At 34.4% G+C, this 20,223-nt stretch overlaps 3 protein-coding genes and 1 long non-coding RNA gene across 5 annotated transcripts; all 4 read left to right on the top strand.

Moving 5' to 3' along the window:
- The first annotated feature begins 1,933 nt into the window (after positions 1 to 1,933).
- Positions 1,934 to 6,550, top strand: LOC130720141 (histidine kinase CKI1-like). Of its 2 annotated transcripts, XM_057570757.1 has the most exons (5): positions 1,934 to 1,969; positions 2,274 to 2,498; positions 2,727 to 3,410; positions 3,681 to 4,056; positions 4,259 to 4,737. In XM_057570757.1, exons 1-5 carry the CDS (start codon positions 1,934 to 1,936, stop codon positions 4,735 to 4,737), a joined length of 1,800 nt encoding a protein of 599 aa, XP_057426740.1. The 2 variants fall into 2 exon arrangements, with proteins under 2 accessions (XP_057426740.1, XP_057426739.1); XM_057570756.1 differs by lacking the exons at positions 1,934 to 1,969; positions 2,274 to 2,498; positions 2,727 to 3,410; positions 3,681 to 4,056 and adding exons at positions 4,805 to 5,890; positions 6,069 to 6,550 and having other exon boundaries at positions 4,282 to 4,722.
- Positions 6,551 to 10,319: 3,769 nt separating this feature from the next.
- Positions 10,320 to 14,222, top strand: LOC130719818 (histidine kinase CKI1-like). Its single transcript, XM_057570423.1, has 5 exons — positions 10,320 to 10,381; positions 11,789 to 11,879; positions 12,793 to 13,023; positions 13,114 to 13,492; positions 13,621 to 14,222. The coding sequence occupies exons 1-5, from the start codon at positions 10,320 to 10,322 to the stop codon at positions 14,220 to 14,222; spliced, it is 1,365 nt and encodes a 454-aa protein (XP_057426406.1).
- Positions 14,223 to 14,326: 104 nt separating this feature from the next.
- On the top strand, positions 14,327 to 16,534 carry LOC130719817 (histidine kinase CKI1-like). The gene is made up of 2 exons (XM_057570422.1): positions 14,327 to 15,523; positions 16,319 to 16,534. Exons 1-2 carry the CDS (start codon positions 14,330 to 14,332, stop codon positions 16,532 to 16,534), a joined length of 1,410 nt encoding a protein of 469 aa, XP_057426405.1. The 5' UTR covers positions 14,327 to 14,329.
- Positions 16,535 to 17,432: 898 nt separating this feature from the next.
- On the top strand, positions 17,433 to 20,223 carry LOC130720586 (uncharacterized). The gene is made up of 4 exons (XR_009013177.1): positions 17,433 to 17,927; positions 18,038 to 18,081; positions 18,491 to 18,634; positions 18,823 to 20,223. It is a non-coding gene; the product is annotated as an uncharacterized LOC130720586 (long non-coding RNA).

Raw genomic sequence — 20,223 nt, 5'->3', positions numbered from 1 at the left:
CTCTTGCTGGAACTGAGGCCAACTATTATGGACTCAAAGGGGGAAAATATTGTAGCAATAGCTTCTGGCTATTAAGATTTATCCTTTAGTTCTCTAAGGCCCCGTTTGGAAACACAGCTTAATTAAGTGCTTATGGTCATAAGCGCTTATGACATAAGCGCTTATACATAAGCTATTTTAAATTTTTTATTGAAATAAATTGAAAATAAGCTATATATAATAAGCTCTTTTCATAAGCTATCTTGAATAACTTATGAAAATAAGTTCAAAAAGCTGTTTGCATAAGCTCTCCCAAACACTGACATAAGAGCTTATGCTATCAGATAAGCTCAAATAAGTTCTTCCAAACGGGGCCTAAATTTATTGACCAAAAGAAAAGTTCTATAAATTCAAAATAGAAGATAAGTTTTGATAATAATTCATTTACTTAAAATTTTAATTTAATTAACTTTCTATGTACCAAAAAGAAATTTAATTTGATTAGTTTTATAAGAATAGGCAATAAGGGCTCTAATTTGATAATAGTATTTTTTTGGGTACATTGAAAAGATAAATTGTACCATCCAGGGAGTGTGTCGTGGACCTCCCCCACCCAACTCATATGTCCCCTAGCTCTTACCACTTAAGTTATTATTCAGGTAGATAAAAATTTAAATATTTGAAGATACAATATACTTATAAATAATTTAAAAAATAAAATAAGCAAAAAATTATAATAGTAAATTTATAAAATATATTAGAGGTTAAGAGATCAATCCGTGATGGGTGTAATTTATCTTTTCGATGTAAATATATAGCAAAAAATTAGAAGTTAGATTAAAAATTAGCCAAAAATTACCTTTCTTATGTAAAAAAAAATAGCAAAAATTTTGATGTTAACTTTATTTTTGTTTGAAGAATCGTGGCCCTGCAAGCCTCTTTTAGGGGCTCCCTAACTAGTACTCTAGTAGGATCCATGGGCCATTTTTCATATGACAATTCATACATCACATTTTTTAACTAATTATTATTTAGGTCAGAATTCTCGAAGACATTATCTTGTAAATTTAACTCATTGTTAATTTCAAAAAAAAAAATTCATTGATTAATTGCAATATTTAAATAGGGACAGATATTTTCATTCCATAATATAAACCTTTAAAAGGTAACAAAATCAAGCCAAAGAAATTCTAGTTTTGATAAATAGTTTAAGTAATTTGAAAGAAAATACACTTTCGAATAAAGGAATAAAATCCTTTGTTTCCACTGGGTTTCCCATTTCTTATGGAATGAAATCCTATGTCCCCATTTGGTGCCTCATTCATTATCTGTCAATCTAATTTTGTCATAAAACTGTGGCCGTTAAAAAGAAGTAAAAAAATTTGTTTTAAAAGTAGATTGGTATAGAAGATCAGAGGAAATTCTCTGTTGCCGACAGTCAAATATCTCAACCTGATTCTGCAGCAAGCAGTGGTTGTAGGCATTATCTATGAGTATATCAAATTAACAAATAATTTCTTTTATTTTTTTTATCATCTAAATCAATGTGAGACCTCTTAGTTGATGTCGGACCTAGGCTCATTTTAGTTAATTGTTTGATTGTGTTTGAATATTGTTCTGGCCAAATGCTAGGGAATGCTAAAGTTTTAAATGTCAGCAAAAGTGAAAAAAAATATTCTTAGTTATAGTATATGTCAGTAATGAAGATGATTGAATTTTTATTGTGTAGAATATATGGTACAATAATTTCTTGAGAGATTTTCTCCTAATGTCATGCCGTGTACATTAATGATATAAAAAAAATGACCATTTGTAAAAGCCTGCAGTAATGTATTTCCACATATGCTGTCAAGTATATCAACAACATGAACATGATTTTATGGATCTTCCAATGCAGGTACTCATTGAGAAGGTTGGTGACGTCTAGAAGACTCAAATGAATCTCCCATTATCCATGGCTTTGCGCCCTTCATCTTTGCTGATCCTACTGGTATTTTATTATCATCTGTTTATGTCATTTTTTTCTTTTACCTGTTTTCTTGTTATTAATATCCATGGATTTAAGTAACCCTTGGTCATTCCTACATTCTGGTTCCTAATGTCTTTTTTTTCCTTCAATTTCATTTTGGAACAGAAAGAAAACAATTTTCAACTAATTGACTTTCACCCAGTACTCTCTGTAGAGAAATTAGTTGATTATGCTGTATAAGTAGAATCCTATGACTACTCCTGTGTGTGTTTTTCTAGTAGCTTATATAAACTTTCTGTGTTAACATCATTTGTTGTACTTATAGGCGTATGGAGCACTCATAGGTGTTGTCTTGTTGATGCCATGCTGGTATGTCATGGTCACACATGTGGAGAAACATATGAATTTGAACTCAGAAAATATTATGTCTCAATTGCAATCAGAAACTGAAGTGTTACACCCATTGAAATCCTCATCAACCAATTTAGCAAGATTACTGACTTCCAACCTTCATACTAATAGTACCTCTTTCTCTGATATTCAGACCAAGGTTAGTATATCTACTGCTTTTATGTGCTTCTCTTCAAAATAATACAATATCAGCAAACAGTTTGATTGGTTCAGGTCATAGTATTGTTATATAACTGAATCCAAACCAATTACAGTTATTTAGTTTGTATCATCGGGTCAATCCAAAACGATTAGCACCCCTAGTTCGTGTACTTTTACTTTCATTCAAACTTACAAAAGCATGCTTATTTTGTTTATCTGGTTGCAGGTGGCTCCGATATTGTTTCAAGAGTTCGAGACACTTCCTTACTTAACTCAAATCTCATACATGGGGATGGAAGGTCTCTTCTTCTCATACTACAATGATGATGATCAAGTTATAGCATTGTACTCCAACTCATCATCATCTCCGTCTTCTAGTTGGGGTGCCTCAAGGACTAATAAAACCTTATATTATACTCAACCTGTAAATCGTGAAAATGGAGAGGTTTATGGGGAAGCCATGTTGTCGAACTTTTCTATCAATGCAAGTTGGATTCAGGAAGCTCTTAATTTTTCGCATGGATTTTCCTCATTGGCAACCAAGTGGAGCAATGGTCATGATCTTTTATTCCTCTGTTCATCTAGAATCAAAAGAACAGGAGGAGTTATTTCTCTTGGGTTTTCAGCAAATGCAATAACTGATTCTGTCACTCGCATTAACCGTCAAGGCACAAGCTCATATTTGGCTACCAAAGATGGAAAAATTCTTGTTGAAGGGATTCAGCATACTAATTTGGTTATTTCTAATGATACAGTTTCTTTCCAATCAGTGAATGCAAATGGCAATTTGACAAGTAATGAGGGCACTGTCTCATGCAAAGGTGAAGCTGCTGCTGCTACTAGTTTGAATATTCAGGATACTGAATATTTAATTCACTGCTACCCCATTGATATTATGGGAATAGAATCGGTACGTCTATATATTTATACATATTTACTGAATCACAATCATCAATTAGTGTAAATAATAGTAAATTCACTATTAAGAAAAAACAATGCAATTATGTGTTGGAACTATCTTCCTATAACAGGGATTGCAATTTCTCATTGTATTTGCAATGTATTGAATTCACAATCTGTTGGAATGGTAATTAATGAAAGAGAGGTATTGTTACTGAACCCCTTATATAACTCTGAGATTGAATAGTTTCTTATGTCTATCTATTTGATTTTATTTCAGGTGTTTGTTTTGGCTGTCCCACAAAATGGATCTGTTAGCTTTGATCTCAGTAATATGAAAAAGGGATTAGCACTGATGATTGTAATGATGGTCATGGTATTTATTGCTATGTTCAGTTTTCTATTCATAAATGGTAGAGCTTTAAGGCGAGAAATGCACTTGTGTGCTTCACTCATCAAGCAAATGGAAGCCACTCAACAAGCTGAGAGAAAGAATATGAATAAGAGCCTTGCTTTTGCAAGTGCTAGCCATGATATTCGAAATTCTCTTGCATGCCTTACTGCCTTGATTGAAATGTCCCATGAGTTAGTTGACCCTAATTCAGAATTGGAGACCAATTTAAAACAAATGGAGGGTTGTACCCAAGACTTAATAGGTAACTTCACCAATTCATGCTACTTAAGCTTTGATGGCCTATTTAATTTAAAAGAGAGAAACTATATTTATATTTTAGAGTTAAACGTGTTTTTTAGAATTGGCAGTTTTCATTTTTAATGATGATTTGTATGTTACTCATGGGCTCATTTATATTTTCATGGCATCACTGACTTGTTTTCTTTGTACACATACTTGCTTAGGACTCTTAAATTCTACTCTGGACACAAGCAAAACTGAGGCAGGGAAAATGGAACTACAGGAAGAGGAGTTTGATGTGTCCAATCTCCTAGAAGATGTAGTTGATTTTCACCATCCACTGGGCATGGAGAAAGGTGTAGATCTTGTATTGGACCCTTGTGATGGCTCGGTTATCAGATATTCACGCGTGAAGGGTGACAGGGTTAAACTTAAACAAGTTTTATGTAATTTAATCAGCAATGCTGTTAAATTTACTGATGAAGGGCACGTAACAGTTCGGGCATGGGTTCAGAAGCAAATGCAACATGATACACGTTCTATGGATTTTATGTTTGAAGTGGACGATACAGGAAAAGGAATTCCCAAAGAGAAATACATATCTGTGTTTGAGAATTATGTTCAAGTCAAAGAAACTGGTTCTGGCCAAGGAGGAACTGGCTTGGGACTTGGCATCGTTAAGTCACTGGTTGGTATTAATTAATAGTTAATTATAAGTTCACTAAGCCTGCACAAATTCCCTTGATAAACACTTTATTTGATTTTTATAGGTGCATTTGATGCATGGAGATATTGGAATTATGGACAAGGATATTGGTGAAAAAGGAACATGCTTCAGGTTCAATGTGCATCTCACTCTAAGCGACAGTGAGACAATGTTAAATTATGGTAGTAGCGCTATAAGTAAGGAAGATCTTGAGTATGGACCAAGTGATATGAACCAAGCTAATACTAGTGTTGCAGCTTCAAACATATGTTCCATAAGTCCCAGGTTACATGTTTGTAGTTTTAGTTCTAGGCCTGAAGCTTCCCAGGTTATTCTTTTGCTTGCAAATGAGGAGCGGCGAAGGACTTCACAGAGGTTCATGGAGAGCTTAGAGATTAAAGTTAAGGTTGTGAAGCAATGGAAAAACTTGTTTGATACTCTCATAAAGATAAAAGGTCACAATTCCGATGGCCAATGTTCTCCTATAGAGTCTTCAGATTCAAGTTGTTGGTCCACACCTCATGATTCTTTTCTCAAAGCTAGAGGAGTTCCTATGGCTGGAGTTAAGTACATGATGTCTTCAGTGTTGAAGAAAACAGGTAATGGAGCTGCCCCAGGTTTCATCCTAATTGTGATTGATGCAAATGCAGGACGATTTTCTGAACTTTACAGGATTGTTTCCAACTTTAAGAAAGAGCTTCCCAACCCTTGTAAAGTTGTTTGGTTGGATAATCCACTTCAGCGTAGTATCAATTCCAAAGCAATTGATGAAAATGACGATGTCATATCGAAACCATTTCATGGTAGTCACTTATTCCAAGTTATAAAGCTTCTTCCCGAGTATGGTGGTGCTCTGGAAAGCCGTTCTAGTAAGGCTAAAACAGAAGGTACCCTTCATGTTTGTTCCAAGGCTCCGGTACATCAAGGAGAAACACAAGAATGTGGAGACTCAAGCAATAGAAAACCCTTAAGTGGCAGGAATTTTTTGCTTGTTGAGGACAATAAATTGGCACGTAAGGTAGCAAAGGCTACTTTGGAACGTCTTGGTGCGACCATTGATGAATGTGAGAATGGCAAACACGCTGTGCGACTAGTTTATGAGTGTCTAAACCAGAAGTCGCCTTATGATTACATCTTAATGGATTGCCATGTAATGACTCTCATTTTCAAATATTATGCCTCTATGTATTGTTTCCATTTCTTCACCATAAAACGAGTTCTGTTATTTTTTATCTTCACTATATATACGCATCTCATTTTTAATGGACATGTGAGTGATATTTCATTGCAATATAATGTGGTTTGATTTTCTATAATGAATTGAACAGATGCCCGATATGGATGGATTTCAAGCAACGAGGCGAATACGAGAGATGGAGATGGAGATGGAGAAGGAGAAGTCATATGTTGTTCCCATTCCCATCATTGCATTGACTGGTCTCACTGAGAATATTACAGCAGAGGCTGGAAATGGAATTGACTTTCATATAGTCAAGCCAATCAACAGAGAGAATTTACTTGAAGCCATTAGACACATACACACAAGAAAGAGTGGCATCAAGTAGAAGGAGTGTATAATCCCAAACATATGGGAGGCCTTTTTGGATTTTACCATTTTAGCACAATTTTCCAGCATCACACCTCTATGCAGTAAATTTTCTTTTAAAGCTTATCTTGTTCAATCTTGTCATCCACATGAAAATAGAGACCTTTGGAGGTAAGATTTTGGATAGCTTCTTGGGTACTTGGCCATCCTTCCCTCCCATATATAAGAATTCAACTTCTGAGCAAACATGATTTGATTGAACAATAGCCCATTTTGTCAAATTTCCATAATCAACGGATCCTCTTTGTTTTGGACAGGAATAGCTGATTCTATAACCTTCAGCAGCATGGTAAATTGGTTGCATTCTCAATCAAATAATTTTCTCCTTAAAGGGATATTCCATTCACACTTCCCCTGTGTCCACTAACCATTATCCTGGATTGTGGAATTTTTATTACAAGACAGGATGTAATCCTGGGGAATCTGGCCTTTCGTATAATTCTTTAAAATTGTTTTCCACATAATTTGAATGCTACCTTTATGATTGACCAGGGTGTGTAAGAATAGGACCTCTCAACTTGTCTCTCACATGGAGTACCTAATAACATGTTGGCACTGTCAGAAAAATAAACTAAAGAATTATGTTCACTTTTGTGGAGGGAAGATGGAGGAGGAGAGGAAGGAGGGAGAAGGTTTGAGTGCCGCGGTTCACCGGAAAAAAATGGTGGGAGAAGGGGTGATGGGTGAGAGGAGAAAGAGAAAGAAGAGAGGAAAAGAGAGAAGGACTAAATTTAATAAAAAAGATTTTGAAAGACTAAAATTGATGTGAAAATTACATGTCAACACAATCTGACTAGGATTGTCATGTGAGTGGGTGACTGGGTAAAAAGTATTTCAAAAATGATTTATGATGTCATAAGGACTATTTTCAATCAAACAATTTTTTTTCAGGGACTAAAAACTATGAAATTATTTTATCAGGTCCATTTTTGATTTGGTGTATAAGACTTTTAATGATCCCACTAAGGACACATGTTTTGAAAATTGATTTCTCTTTGATGGTTTGAGTGATTGTATACTTGTAATTGAATTGCTAGATGCTTACTTGAAATTTATATAGAAACCATTTACTTTACAGCCTAGCAATGAAGAAAATGAGCTTTACTTCGCCTGTATGGTAATTGGTCAATGCACATATGTTTAAACATAGCACTTGGCTTATGCTTTTTCCATGTGTTTTTTTTTTTTTTTTAACATGATGAGATTACTGGAATTTGTTGGTGATTACTTATAGATCATAAAATTCTTTAAGTTTTTTGTGTTAGCACACCCTTGTGGACTTAATGGGCGATGTAATAAGTCCTGTTTGAAGAGGCTCATATACATAATGTTTCGAAATAATACCGTGAGCGGGGATTGTTTAAGAAATTTGATTGGGTATACACGATTACGTAAGGACGCTTCCAAGCTCCTATTTTAGACCACAAGCCCTCCTCCCACACCTACTAAAAAAATGACTTTCAACATGTTTTACTATTTTTGTGGTAGCTGTCTGGACGTGGCCTTTATTTCAGTGCTTAGGTTAGGGAGTGAGAGAGAGGGCTAAGGGGAAAAGGGTGGGTGGTCGAGATGCAAGAGAAAAAATTTTGTTTCACATTTTCAGAAAGACCATCTATTTGTTCGTTTACCAGGTTTGACACGAAATCATAAATAAGCTCTACCGAGGATTGCCTTTCGAAGTGCACACTGAAGCATCAAACTATGTCATTGGAAGAGTCTTGGTCTAAGAAGGACACCCAGTAGCATATGAGAGCCGGAAGCTCAACGAGATAGAAAAGGCGTCGTCAGCTACCCCTCAGGCTAATTATAAGAATAAGATGACTTACCTTTACTGGTTGGCTTTGAGGAAGCCTACTTTGAGTAAACTCACGATTCTTTTAGCCAAAAACAAAGGAATGATGAAACAAAAAAAAATATTCTTGAGGGAACAAATGATTTGTTTTGTAGTTGAGAAATGTTGTAAACAGAAAACAAGTCAAAGAACAGGATGACAATGGCGTTATAGTGAGTGAAGACACTCTTAGCTCTCATGCTTCGAACACGGTGTCTTGTGAACTTGTAGACTGGACGAACTCTTTCGTCATAATAAGGGACCCGCCCATGAAGCAATGTGGTTTACAAGGATATTTTGAGGCGAAGGGATGCATGTGGGCCCACGAAGATGGAAAAAGGAAAGACGTTGTGATAAGCGGGAGAAGTTACTGTAAGAGAAAGCTTGGGAATAGTCCTTGTGCGACCGGTCTAAATCGCTAGCTAAAGGATGCAATATCAGGTGATGGATTGTAGTAGGCCTCTCACTTGAAGACACCCTTATCTTTGTCAGATGATGCGGCGAAGACTTTTACTTGAAGACACATTGGGCCTTCATGCTTTAGGCTCGATGTCTAGTGGATTGGGTGAGCCCCCTCGTCATAATAGGTGACCAGCCCAGGAAGCAACTTGATCCGTAAAGACACTACGAGGAGCGAAGACGAGGCGTGACTGGCCATTACCTAGCGAGTGACCTCATTACTTGGCGTGTGACTCTGTCACCTGATGAGCCATCATGATTCCTTCATCTTATGGGTGGTCCCACATAATTTATGTATTTTTCACGCCAAGATGGCGATTTCTGTGTTGTTCACGTCATGTTGGCCATCTATGTACTATAGGCGACCCCGCCCCTTTGTTGGAAAGTTATGTTTGTATGGATCTTTTAACACTAAGGCCCAAATCCATGTATCTAGGCAGGGGCGGAGCCATAAATTCTGAGTGAGGGTGGCGAAGATTTAATACATGACTTATAAAAAAGTTTTAATTTTTTTTAGGAAATTTTTTCCTTTACACTTGGTCTCCACTTTGTTTTTTTGAAATAGTCTCCACTTAGTGAGAGTAGGACGAGAAGAGAGAGAAACGAGAGATATAATTTAAAATGTAATGGAGAAATAAGAGATGATAAAAAATTGTTTTCCTGTGTATAATATGTGCAATAAAATTGATAAATAAATAATTTGAGTCACACGCTACTTCAACAAACAATTTCACTGTAAAGTTATACAAAAATATTTTTAAAAAATGTTTAGTGTTAAATTTATATTACTAAAATTATATGATAAAGTGAAAATGAATAAATAATATTGATATTATTTTAATATCAAATAAGAATATGCATTTTGTCCTAAAAAAGCTAATAACTAATTAAGGATAACATGCATTTCGGTTCAAGACTGACTTGCTGAGGCATTATATTTGTGCTGGAAATCTCAAAGCTAATAAATAAAATAAGGTAAGAAAGGACAAATGGGTTTGCTTCGATTGCAAAATTAAAATAAGAGTGAAAGAGAGATAATGAGAGTTTATTTATCATGAACAGTGAAACTTTTGTTTGTGATTTTCATCCGTCACTATTATTTTTTAACAACTAAATGAATGAATGAATAAATAAATGATAGCACTTGGGGTGCTAAAAGCCCATTACAAGCAAGGACAAGATCAAAACAGAAAAGAGCAAAGCAGGGGAGCGATCCTACATAGGAAAACAAGGAAAAAACGGAGAGAAGAGATTGGACAAAGCAAAAAGCAAATAGTCCCTCATCCTACTTGAGATAAAGAGCACCGTGATAAATTGGGAAGAGAAGTAGAAATAGAAATAGGGAATAAACTGAAAAGCTGGGGGTGACAAACAAGAAAGGGAAACAGGGAATAAAGTTTTTTTTGTTGAAGACCCACATATGAGAAACTGAAAAGCTGGGGGTGATTAAGCACCCGTGTGTCACCCCACTAGCTCTGTCACTGTATCTAGGTTTACAATCCAACCCCTATGAAAGGTAGAGGAACCCTTTGTAATCTCCATGTTAATCTATATACTCTAGTATATCTTGGATTTCCTACCCTGTTAGGACCTGATCAAGTTTGCTCACTATGTTGCTATAGTAGAACAAATTTCTTTGAGGTTGAGAACCTTTGTTGGCCCAACCATCATTGTTTTATAGCAATGTCGCTTAGGGAAGATGGAGGAGGAGACGAGGGAGAGGTTTCGAGGAGAGTATGGAGAAGGTTTGAGTGTAGTGGTTCGCCAAAAAAATGGTGATAGAATGAGTTTGATGACAAATAATTTTGAAGGGCTAAAATTGATGAGAAAATTACACGTGACCTCATGTCTGACTATGATTGTCACGTAGGCTGATGACTGGGTAAAAAGTATTTCAAATATGTTTTATAACGTCAGTAATTAAGAAGAAGTTAGGTAAAGCGTGAAAAACCAAATTTGATGAAAAATTATTTTAAAGGACGAGAAAATTACATGTGGACCTCATATATGAGTATGATTGTCATGTGAGTCGGTGATTAGATAAAAAAATATTTTATGACATCATAATGACTATTTTCAATAAAACAAATTTTTTAAGTGACTAAAAACAATAAAACTTTTTATATCAGATATGATATGATATGTCTAGACACTAGATAGTAAGGACACTTATACATGCACTCAATTTTTTCTTTATCTCCTACCTCATATCACCTCATCATGTATATCACTAATTTTATTTAAAGAAAAACAAATGTCATCATGTATATCATATCTGAAAATTTTAGTTGAAACAATTATTGTGCTGGTTTTGTTCTCAAGATCTTATAAATTAAATATTTTTTTACTTTAAAAAATAGAAATAAAGCAAATGCGTATATTCTTCAACTGCATTGTATAAAATAATGCTGATATTTTATGGCCCATAAGATTATGTTATTTACTTTCTGAAATTATTCTATATTACTTTTTTATTGTTTTATAACATTTATTCATTTAAATATAAAAAATTGCCATATTTGTATGGATTGCGATATGCATATATAAAGCTCATTTAACAAAAAAAAGATATACATATATAAAGCTTTAAAAGGTAAGTAAAACCATTGAGATTCTGGTTTTAGTGAAGAGTTAAAGTAACTGAAACAGAAACAAACAAAACTGTGGTCGTAAAAAAAATAATAAAATATAATTTTATATTATAGATTGACCTTTGACCTGAGGAATTTTTCCATACAGTCAAATATTTCAATTCAACCTACAACAATGCAATATATATAATTGAAGTCATGTATATGGTGGACTCCTTTTTCAATTTCAGGTTAGTCCCTCTCTCATGTATGGTTCAACTGTAAATTTTTCATAATCTTGAGACTAGTTAGATCAGATCAACAAATAAATTTATCATATATTCCTGTTGACATTAGTGCAAACAGATGTCCCAATTTTTGAGATAAAGAGTGAACAATTTTTTTCTGAATGATATGTATAAAATACAACATTTCTCCACTCTCATGTAGCCGAAAATTTAACATTTGTAAAAGCTCTAGTAATTTCACATAGGGGAGCCTAACCCCTCCATTTAATTTTTATTTTCATATAGCTCTCAATTATATGAAAATGAACATGATTTTATGGATCTTGCAATGCAGATATCCATTGAGCTGGTTAGTGACGTGCAGAAGAGACATGAATTTCCCATTATCCATTGCTTTGCGCCCTTCATCTTTGGTGATCCTACTGGTATTTTATTATAATTAGATTATGTAATTTTTTTTTACCTGTTTTCTTGTTATTAATATTCATTAATTTAATTGGTCATTCCCACATTACCCTGGTTCCTAATCTCTCTCTCTCTTTTTTTCTTCAATTTCATTTTGGAGCATCTTTAAAAAAATAATTCATTTTGGAGCAGAAAGAAAAACAGTTGCTTACTAATTGACTTTTACAACTTTTTTTGAAAGCCTTTTACTACATTGTATAGTAAAATTAGAGTCCGTTTTGTTTAAAATTATAAAAAATTGATATTTAGTTCTCTAATAAAGGATTATATTTTAGAAATTTTTATGAATTTTTTTTTTATTTGTGTTTGGCTGCATTGATAAAAATCACTTTTTATTTTCTCTCTAATCTATCACAACAACTTTTTTAGAATGAATTTGTTTCAGATTAAAAAAGTATTTTTTTAATTGTCTAAAAAAGAATTATTTTTTAGAGATTTTTAAGGAATGCATGACCTGATTTGTGTTTGACTTCATTAATTATAATTAATTTTTTAATTTTTTCTCGTTTTATCATAATAAATTTTCCTGATAAGCTAATCAAAAGTTTTTTTCCAAATAAAAAATAATGTAATTTTATTCTCTATAAATAAATTTTTTTTAAAAGCTGAAACAAAAATCTTAATTTTTTTAATTAATAATGTGCTAAAAAAACCGAAACAAACACACTCTTAATTTTAAATAATATGCTTTAAGCATTTTCTAAAGTATGATTATTTTTAAAAGTTGACACAAATATCTAAAAAGTTAAATATATTTTTACTAAAAAAAACTGAAACAAACACACATTTTGTTGTGTAAGTTGAAGTACTCTGTGTGTGTAGTAATTAAATGAACTGTCTGTGTTTGTTAACAGTCATTTGTTGTACTGATAGGCATATGCAGCCCTCGTAGGTGTGGTCTCATTGATGCCATGCTGGTATGTCATGGTCACACGTGTGGAGAAACGTGTGAATTTGAACTCAGAAAATCTTATGTCCCAATTGCAATCAGAAACTGAAATGCTACACCCAATGAACTCCTCATCAGCCAACTTAGCAAGATCACTGACTTCCACCCTTGAAACTACTACTACTAGTACCTATTTCTTTGACAATGATACCAAGGTTAGTATATATCTAATATGTATTAATTTGCTATCACTATGTATACAATTTGAATATTTTCTTATATCTATCTATTTGATTTTTTTTCAGGTGCTTGTTTTGGCTATCCCACAAAATGGATCCGTTAGCTTTGATCTCAATTATAAGAAAAAGGGATTAGCACTTATGATTGTAATGATGGTGATGATAACTATTGCCATGTTGAGTTTTGTGTTCATAAATGGTAGAGCTTTAAGGCGAGAAAAGCAATTGTGTGCTTCACTCACCAAACAAATGGAAGCCACACAAGAAGCTGAGAGAAAGAACAAAAATAAGAGTCTTGCATTTGCAAGTGCTAGCCATGACATTCGTTCTTCTCTTGCTGGAGTTATGGGCTTGATTGAAATATCCCATGAGTTACTAGTTGATGCTAATTCAGAATTGGAGACCAATTTAAAACAAATGGAGGGCTGTACCAAAGACTTGCTAGGTAACTACACTAATTCATGTTGTTATACAGTTATGTAATGATGATTTGTATTTGTTATTCATGGATGACTTCATTTTAATTTTCATGGCATCACTGACTTGTTTTTCTTCCTACACATGCGTGCTTAGGATTGTTGAATTCTATACTTGACACAAGTAAGATTGAGGCAGGAAAAATGCAACTGGAGGAACAGGAATTTGATGTGTTCAATCTCCTAGAGGATGTAGTTGATTTATTCCATCCAGTGGCCATGAAGAAAGATGTAGATCTTGTGTTGGACCCTTGTGATGCTTCTGTTATCAGATACTCACGCGTGAAGGGTGACAAGGGTAAACTGAAACGAGTTCTATGTAACTTACTGAACAATGCTGTTAAGTTTACTGATGAAGGGCATATAACAGTTCGAGCATGGGTTCAGAAGCCAACAGTGCAGAACAGTACAGCAATCACCACCAGTACTAGCCAACATTATAGTTTCAACAAACTATTATCATCCTTATTTCTTGAGAAAAATGAACCAGATGATAAAGTTGAAGACGTAAACTCAGTTCAACAGGATACTTATTGTATGGATTTTGTGTTTGAAGTGGATGACACAGGGAAAGGAATTCCAAAAGACAAATACAAATCTGTGTTTGACAACTATGTTCAAGTGAAAGAAACTGCTCTTGGCCAAGGAGGAACTGGCTTGGGACTTGGCATTGTGAAATCATTGGTAGGTATTAATTAATAGTAAGCTTGCACAAATTCCCTAGATAAAAATCATATTTGATTTTCTATAGTGCATTGAAATTCCCTTGATAAAAAATCTTGTTTGATTTTCTATAGGTGCATTTGATGCATGGAGATATTGAAATTGTGGACAAGGATACCAATGAAAAAGGAACATGCTTCAGATTCAATGTGCATCTCACTTTTTGTGAGAGTGAGACAATGTTGGATTATGGTGGTGATACAATAAGCAGGGAAAATATAGAGCATGGACAAACTGATGCAAACCAGGCTCAGGCCGGTCGAACCATTCAAGCTAATTCTACTTCTGCAGCTTCAAGCATATGTTCCATGAGTCCAAGGTTAGATGTTTGCAGCTCTAGTCCTAGTCCTGAGGCATCCCAAGTTGTTCTTTTGATTGCAGACAAGGAGCGTCGAAGGACTTCACAAAGGTTCATAGAGAGCTTAGAGATTGAAGTTGAAGTTGTGAAGAAATGGGAAAATTTGTTTGATACTCTCATAAAGATCAAACAAAAGGGTCATCACAATTCCAATGGCCAAAATTCTCCTAAAGAGTCTTCAGATTTGAGTTCTTGGTCCACATCTCATGATTCTTATCTCAAAGCCAGAGGAATTCCTATAGATGGAAATGAGCACATATCTTCAATGTTGAAGAAAACAGGTAATGGAGCTGCTCCATGTTTCATCCTAATTGTGATTGATGCAAATGCAGGACCATTTTGTGAACTTAGTGAGATTGTATCCAATTTCAAGAAGAAAGACCTTCCAAACCCTTGTAAGGTTGTTTGGTTGGATAAGCCACTTAAGCGTAGTGTCAATATTGAAACAATTGATGAAAATGACATTGTCTTATCCAAACCATTTCATGGTAGCCGCTTATTCCAAGTTATAAAGCTTCTTCCTGAGTTTGGTGGTGATTGGCAAAGCAATTCTAGTGAGGCTAAAGCAGAAGGTACTCTTCATGTGATGAAAAGTTCACACGAATCCTCAATTGATGAAAGCTCATTTCAAAGTGGTGAAGTGCAAATTTTGAAGACAACTCCTCAGAAATCCCATGTTAGCGGAGAGACACAAGAATGTGGAGACTCAAGCAATAGCAAACCCTTAAGTGGCAGGAAAATTTTGCTTGTTGAGGACAATCTAGTGTTACAAAATATAGCTTTGAAAACTTTGAGAGACCTTGGTGCTACTGATATTGAGAAATGTGTGAATGGTGAAGAAGCTGTGCTACTAGTTGATGAGGGACTCAAACGAGAGGATGCTGATCCTCCTTATCATTACATCTTAATGGATTGCCAGGTAATTACATCACTTTAAATATTATGGCTCTATGGATTGTTTTACTTCATAGTTCATACCATGTATGTTTTAGAGCGTTTGTATACTCGTGTGACCAGACCAGACTTTTATCTAAGTTTATTAGATTTCTCAGTACATAATACATTAGATGAATTTTGTTAACTTCACTTTTAATTATCTTGAAATGCATGGTTATGTTTATTTGCACTTGTGACACTAGATATCCAAACATAGTTTACTCATCAATTTTATGATACACATTCCTTCTTTCATATCTACTTTTATAAATTATTTTATTGGCCCCTTAACGGAATCTTGAATATCGGATTTCTACCTCCTTTTGCTGATTTTTTCCAATAATGTCCTTTGATAATTCATATTTTGTCAAAGATTTGTTGGTTAATACTAACTCATTTCACTGCTCATAATAATATGCTATCATCATTAATTTTATGGGAACAAATATTGTAAAATCACTAAAATGAATGAAAAAAGTTATTTTTACTCTTAAATTTTAATAACTTGAGATCATAATTTTTTTTTTATTAACTAGAAAGTTCTATTCGTTGCCTTTTTTTCTCAATCTGTAGGAATTAATAAGGTCCATTAAAATTTAAAAGATAGATTACCCAAAATGATTTGTTTTAGATTTATTGTTCTACTTTGAAAAAAAATATTCCAAATTCATAAAAATGCTTAGAGGTTTGAGTACTAGTAATCATAAAGAAAATGGACATGTGAGTGATATTTCATTGCAATATAATGTGGTTTGATTTTCTGTGATGAACTGAACAGATGCCAGTTATGGATGGATTTGAAGCAACAAGGAAAATACGAGAGATGGAGAAGTCATATGGTGTTCACATTCCCATCATTGCATTAACTGCTCTCAGTGAGAAAATTACAGCAGAGGCTGGAAATGGAATGGACTTTCATATAGTCAAGCCAATCAAAAGAGAGAATTTACTTAAAGCCATGAGATCCGTACACACAAAAAAGAGTGACATGTAGAAGTAGAAGTGAAAAAAAAGGAGTGTATAATCCCAATTTCCAAACATATGTGAGGCCTTTCTGAATTTTACTATTTTAGCACAACTTTTCAATTGTGTTTCGTTTACTTTTTTTAATTTACAAATTACTGAATAGTATAAGTTGTAATTCAGGATTATGAATGGCAAGTTGTTATGCCATATGGATATGACATGTTTTTTTTTTAAACTGATATGACTTGTTTTATTCAACAGTTTAGATTACTAAAAAGATATATGAATACATGAGAAAAAAATTATTAATGAGAAAGAAGTAAATGGGTTTTTTTTCACCCTCTACCATTGCTTGGACATAAATGCCTTATTAAAATATGAGGAAATTCAAAAATCCACTTCTCCAACACAAGCTAACTTTTTTGTAGTTCTCTTCCCTTGAATAAAATTATTAATCATCTTCTCAATTTGAGAATATAAGCCCAAAGGTAACGTAAAACAACTCATAATGTACAAAGAGATTGTGTGAGTCATTGATTTAATTAAAAGCTCTCTTTAATTCTGAAGAGCACATTTTTCTTCAATCATTTGAATTATTTTCCAAATACGCTCATCGACAAAATTAAACCTTTGAGTTTTAAATCTGTGAGTAATTGTGGGAAGACTCAAATAATTATCATAACTCTCAACTACCTTAAGATTCATCAAATTAGTTAGCTCATCTTTAAAGAATATCTATCTATCTATCTATCTATCTATCTATCTATCTATCTATCTATCTATCTATCTATCTATCTATCTATAAACTCTATAAAGGAAGAGTTTTAGCAACCTAGGGGTAAATCTGTCAATCAACAAATAATTTTAAAGGCAAGGTAGCTTGATCATGGATATTTTGGTAAAAATTCCTTTTATTTCACTTGGATTTGATCTCAGCCGTTGATTCACCATAAGTTATTATTTATGGATCAAATCTTGGCCGTGTAAATCCTGCAGCAATCTTGATCTCCTGCTAAAATTCGCTGATGTTTTGGTTTCCCTTTTCACCCGTTTTCATTCTACCAGCGCTTTTAAATCGCTAGCACGTTCTCCCTTTCATATCTTTCTTCCGTTTTCCTTCGATCGTGTGTGAGCAGAACCGGAACAGAGCACGGACGAGGCGAGGCAGAGCACGAACGAGGCGAAGCAGATGAGATTGAAGGCAGATTTCAATCTTCTGGGCTTTGGTTCTTTTCTTTTCTTTCGTCTTTCTGAGCTTTGTGAGTATCTGATTGTTGTTTTTTTAGGGGTTCTTTGCTTCTTGCAGAAATTGGTGGAATGATCTTGGGTTTAGGGTTTCTGCCGCTCTTTCGATCATCAGGATTTGGTCTGGACAGTCTTCCTTCCAAGGTTCCCTTTCCAGGTTTAGGGTTTTCGTTTTGGTAATTTCAGCTTTCACCCACTACCATTGCATGTTTTGTTCTCTGTCATCTGAATCCTTGATCTTTCAACGTTTTAACTTATATTCGATTATCCATCTTTATTATTTCAGATTAATCTGAACCAGAGCATGTCATTTCCGTCATCATCGTCCAGGTCTGGCGCTTTAACTCTTTTCTTTCTCTCTATGTTGTTTTTATTGTGCTAATTTGATTTTTTATGTTTCATGTTTTTGATTTGTTTGAGAAGCTGTTTATGTCAGCATTATGAATATGAGGTCTCACTAAGAAAATAGAGTTGGAAAGTGTGGAATAGGGTTTACAGTAGTGTTAGAGGAAGAGAGCTAATATATGATGAATAATCTAAAATAGATTTTTTGAACTGCGGCTCTTCCGACAGCGGACTGACATTGTTATTCCTGATTTCACCTATTGACAAGTATAGGTTTTCTTTTTTCAATTTCATGTTTTTGAAGTCTCCGTTTTTTCTTTGCACTTGATTTTCTATAGTTTTCATTGTACTGAGCCTGTTTTGGAAAACTTCTTTTGGTTGTTATGGATCTTAGGGTTGACTGGACCTTGAACCTTGGCCTGTGCTAAAATTCTAATAGGACTCTCCTTAGATCAAGATGATAGCAAGGAGCTTCTCTCATGGGCAATAAGAGTTCTAGCCAATCCAAATGACACCATTGTGGTTGTGCACGTTCTTGGTGAGTCACTATTTTTCTACCCAAAATAAGTTTGCAGCTCAATTTAGCTATTGAATAATTTTTTGATACTAATTCACTAACTGAACATTATAACATCATTGATGGACACACAGATCAAACCATCTATTCATAGTTTGAATGTTTAGTGTTGTAAATTTGTAATAGCATGTAAGTTTGTTAAATTGCAGTTGCTGAGGATAAGAAGAAGCGCATCTCGGTTAGAAGAAGGCAATCACAGCTTAGGCAGGCAAAAGCATATGTTATATCTATGGTTGCTGACTTCTTTAACATCAAGATGATAGCAAGGAGCTTCTCTCATGGGCAATGATAGTTCTAGCCAATCCAAATGGCACCATTGTGGCTGTGCACGTTCTTGGTTAGTCACTATTTTTCTACCCAAGATAAGTTTGCGGCTCAATTTAGCTATTGAATAATTTTTTAATACTAATTCACAAACTGAACATTATAACATCATTGATGAACACAGATCAAACCATCTATTCATAGTTTGAATGTTTAGTGTTGTAATCAACTTCTTTTGGTTGTTATGGATCTTATGATTGATTGGACCTTGAACCTTGGCATGTGCTTCGGGATAGATGCTGCGAGGAGATTATTCAGTAGCCTGAAATTGCATTTTCCCTCTGTTGGTTGCTGCCTGGGATCATGGTTGAGAAAGAGCTTTTAGTTTGTTGTTTCATTGGCTGGCTGTGTATTAAGTAGGCATGTGGCAGGGCTGGCTAATTTATTGTTGTTCCTTGCTGCCAGTGTTAGTTTTTTTCCCCAGTGGTGGTCTTTGTGTTCTGATGTGTGCTCTGTTCTGTTTGATGTTTTTCCTTTATCCGTCCTTTCACTTTTGCTGTACAGTTACAGCCTTCATCTTTCTTTTCTTCTGCTTTGTACTTAATTATTGGGTTGTAGTGCCCCCTTAAGTACTACCTTATTATATATACTCATTATTTAGCCTTCCAAAAAAAAAATTTATTGTCCACCCTTTAAAAGTTTAGTTTTTGGCTTGGCTTTGCAATTCATGGCTTCTTCCTCTTTCCTCTCCTGCGAATTTACCCCTGGGCCTATATGTCAAATGAGAGTTTAGTATGGAATTGCAGATATGCTCATGGTATTTAATTTAACAAAAAACTTTTTTTTTCATTTGGAGTTCAAGGATGATTATGACATTTGGGAATAGTTAAGCCTTTTTGCAATGCATGCCAATGAGTATATAGTTTCTGAAAAGTTTCTTTTCATGACTCTTTCTAGATTCTTTTGTCTATCCAGTTACTCACTACCTATTTATTTGTTGGTTTACTGCAAAAAAATTCAGGATACAAATCTCATGCTTTTGTGTTCATTGCTTTCACACTTAGTGGCCTCCCAGGCACTGGGAACCAAATGAGTCCAATATGTTACCAACAAGAACCGAGCACAATGCAGGTTGTGCCAAGAAGAAGTCAATGGTGGAGCACACACAAGAGGATCATGAAGCTCACACATGGGAACATCAAATACAGTACCAAGTCAAGATCCCAGAGAATGTGCAACTGCATGTGTTTAGTGAAGCTCCATCCTCAAGCCCATCTTCATCTTCC

This window comes from Lotus japonicus, chromosome 5 (assembly GCF_012489685.1).
Source record: "Lotus japonicus ecotype B-129 chromosome 5, LjGifu_v1.2".
NCBI lineage: Eukaryota > Viridiplantae > Streptophyta > Magnoliopsida > Fabales > Fabaceae > Lotus > Lotus japonicus.
The sequence above is the reverse complement of the archived record's forward strand: the minus strand, read 5'-3'. Positions and strand labels throughout refer to the sequence as shown.

Excerpts from the sequence above, each read along its gene's own strand:
- LOC130720141 (XM_057570757.1), top strand. The coding sequence starts at position 1,934 with ATGGCTTTGCGCCCTTCATCTTTGCTGATCCTACTG. Across the intron at positions 1,970-2,273 it reads CATCTTTGCTGATCCTACTG|GCGTATGGAGCACTCATAGG; the intron begins GTATTTTATTAT and ends TTGTACTTATAG. Across the intron at positions 2,499-2,726 it reads TCTCTGATATTCAGACCAAG|GTGGCTCCGATATTGTTTCA; the intron begins GTTAGTATATCT and ends ATCTGGTTGCAG.
- LOC130719817 (XM_057570422.1), top strand. The coding sequence starts at position 14,330 with ATGCATGGAGATATTGAAATTGTGGACAAGGATACCAATGAAAAAGGA. Across the intron at positions 15,524-16,318 it reads ACATCTTAATGGATTGCCAG|ATGCCAGTTATGGATGGATT; the intron begins GTAATTACATCA and ends TGAACTGAACAG.
- LOC130719818 (XM_057570423.1), top strand. The coding sequence starts at position 10,320 with ATGTCGCTTAGGGAAGATGGAGGAGGAGACGAGGGAGAGGTTTCGAGG. Across the intron at positions 10,382-11,788 it reads TCGAGGAGAGTATGGAGAAG|ATATCCATTGAGCTGGTTAG; the intron begins GTTTGAGTGTAG and ends CTTGCAATGCAG. Across the intron at positions 11,880-12,792 it reads CATCTTTGGTGATCCTACTG|GCATATGCAGCCCTCGTAGG; the intron begins GTATTTTATTAT and ends TTGTACTGATAG.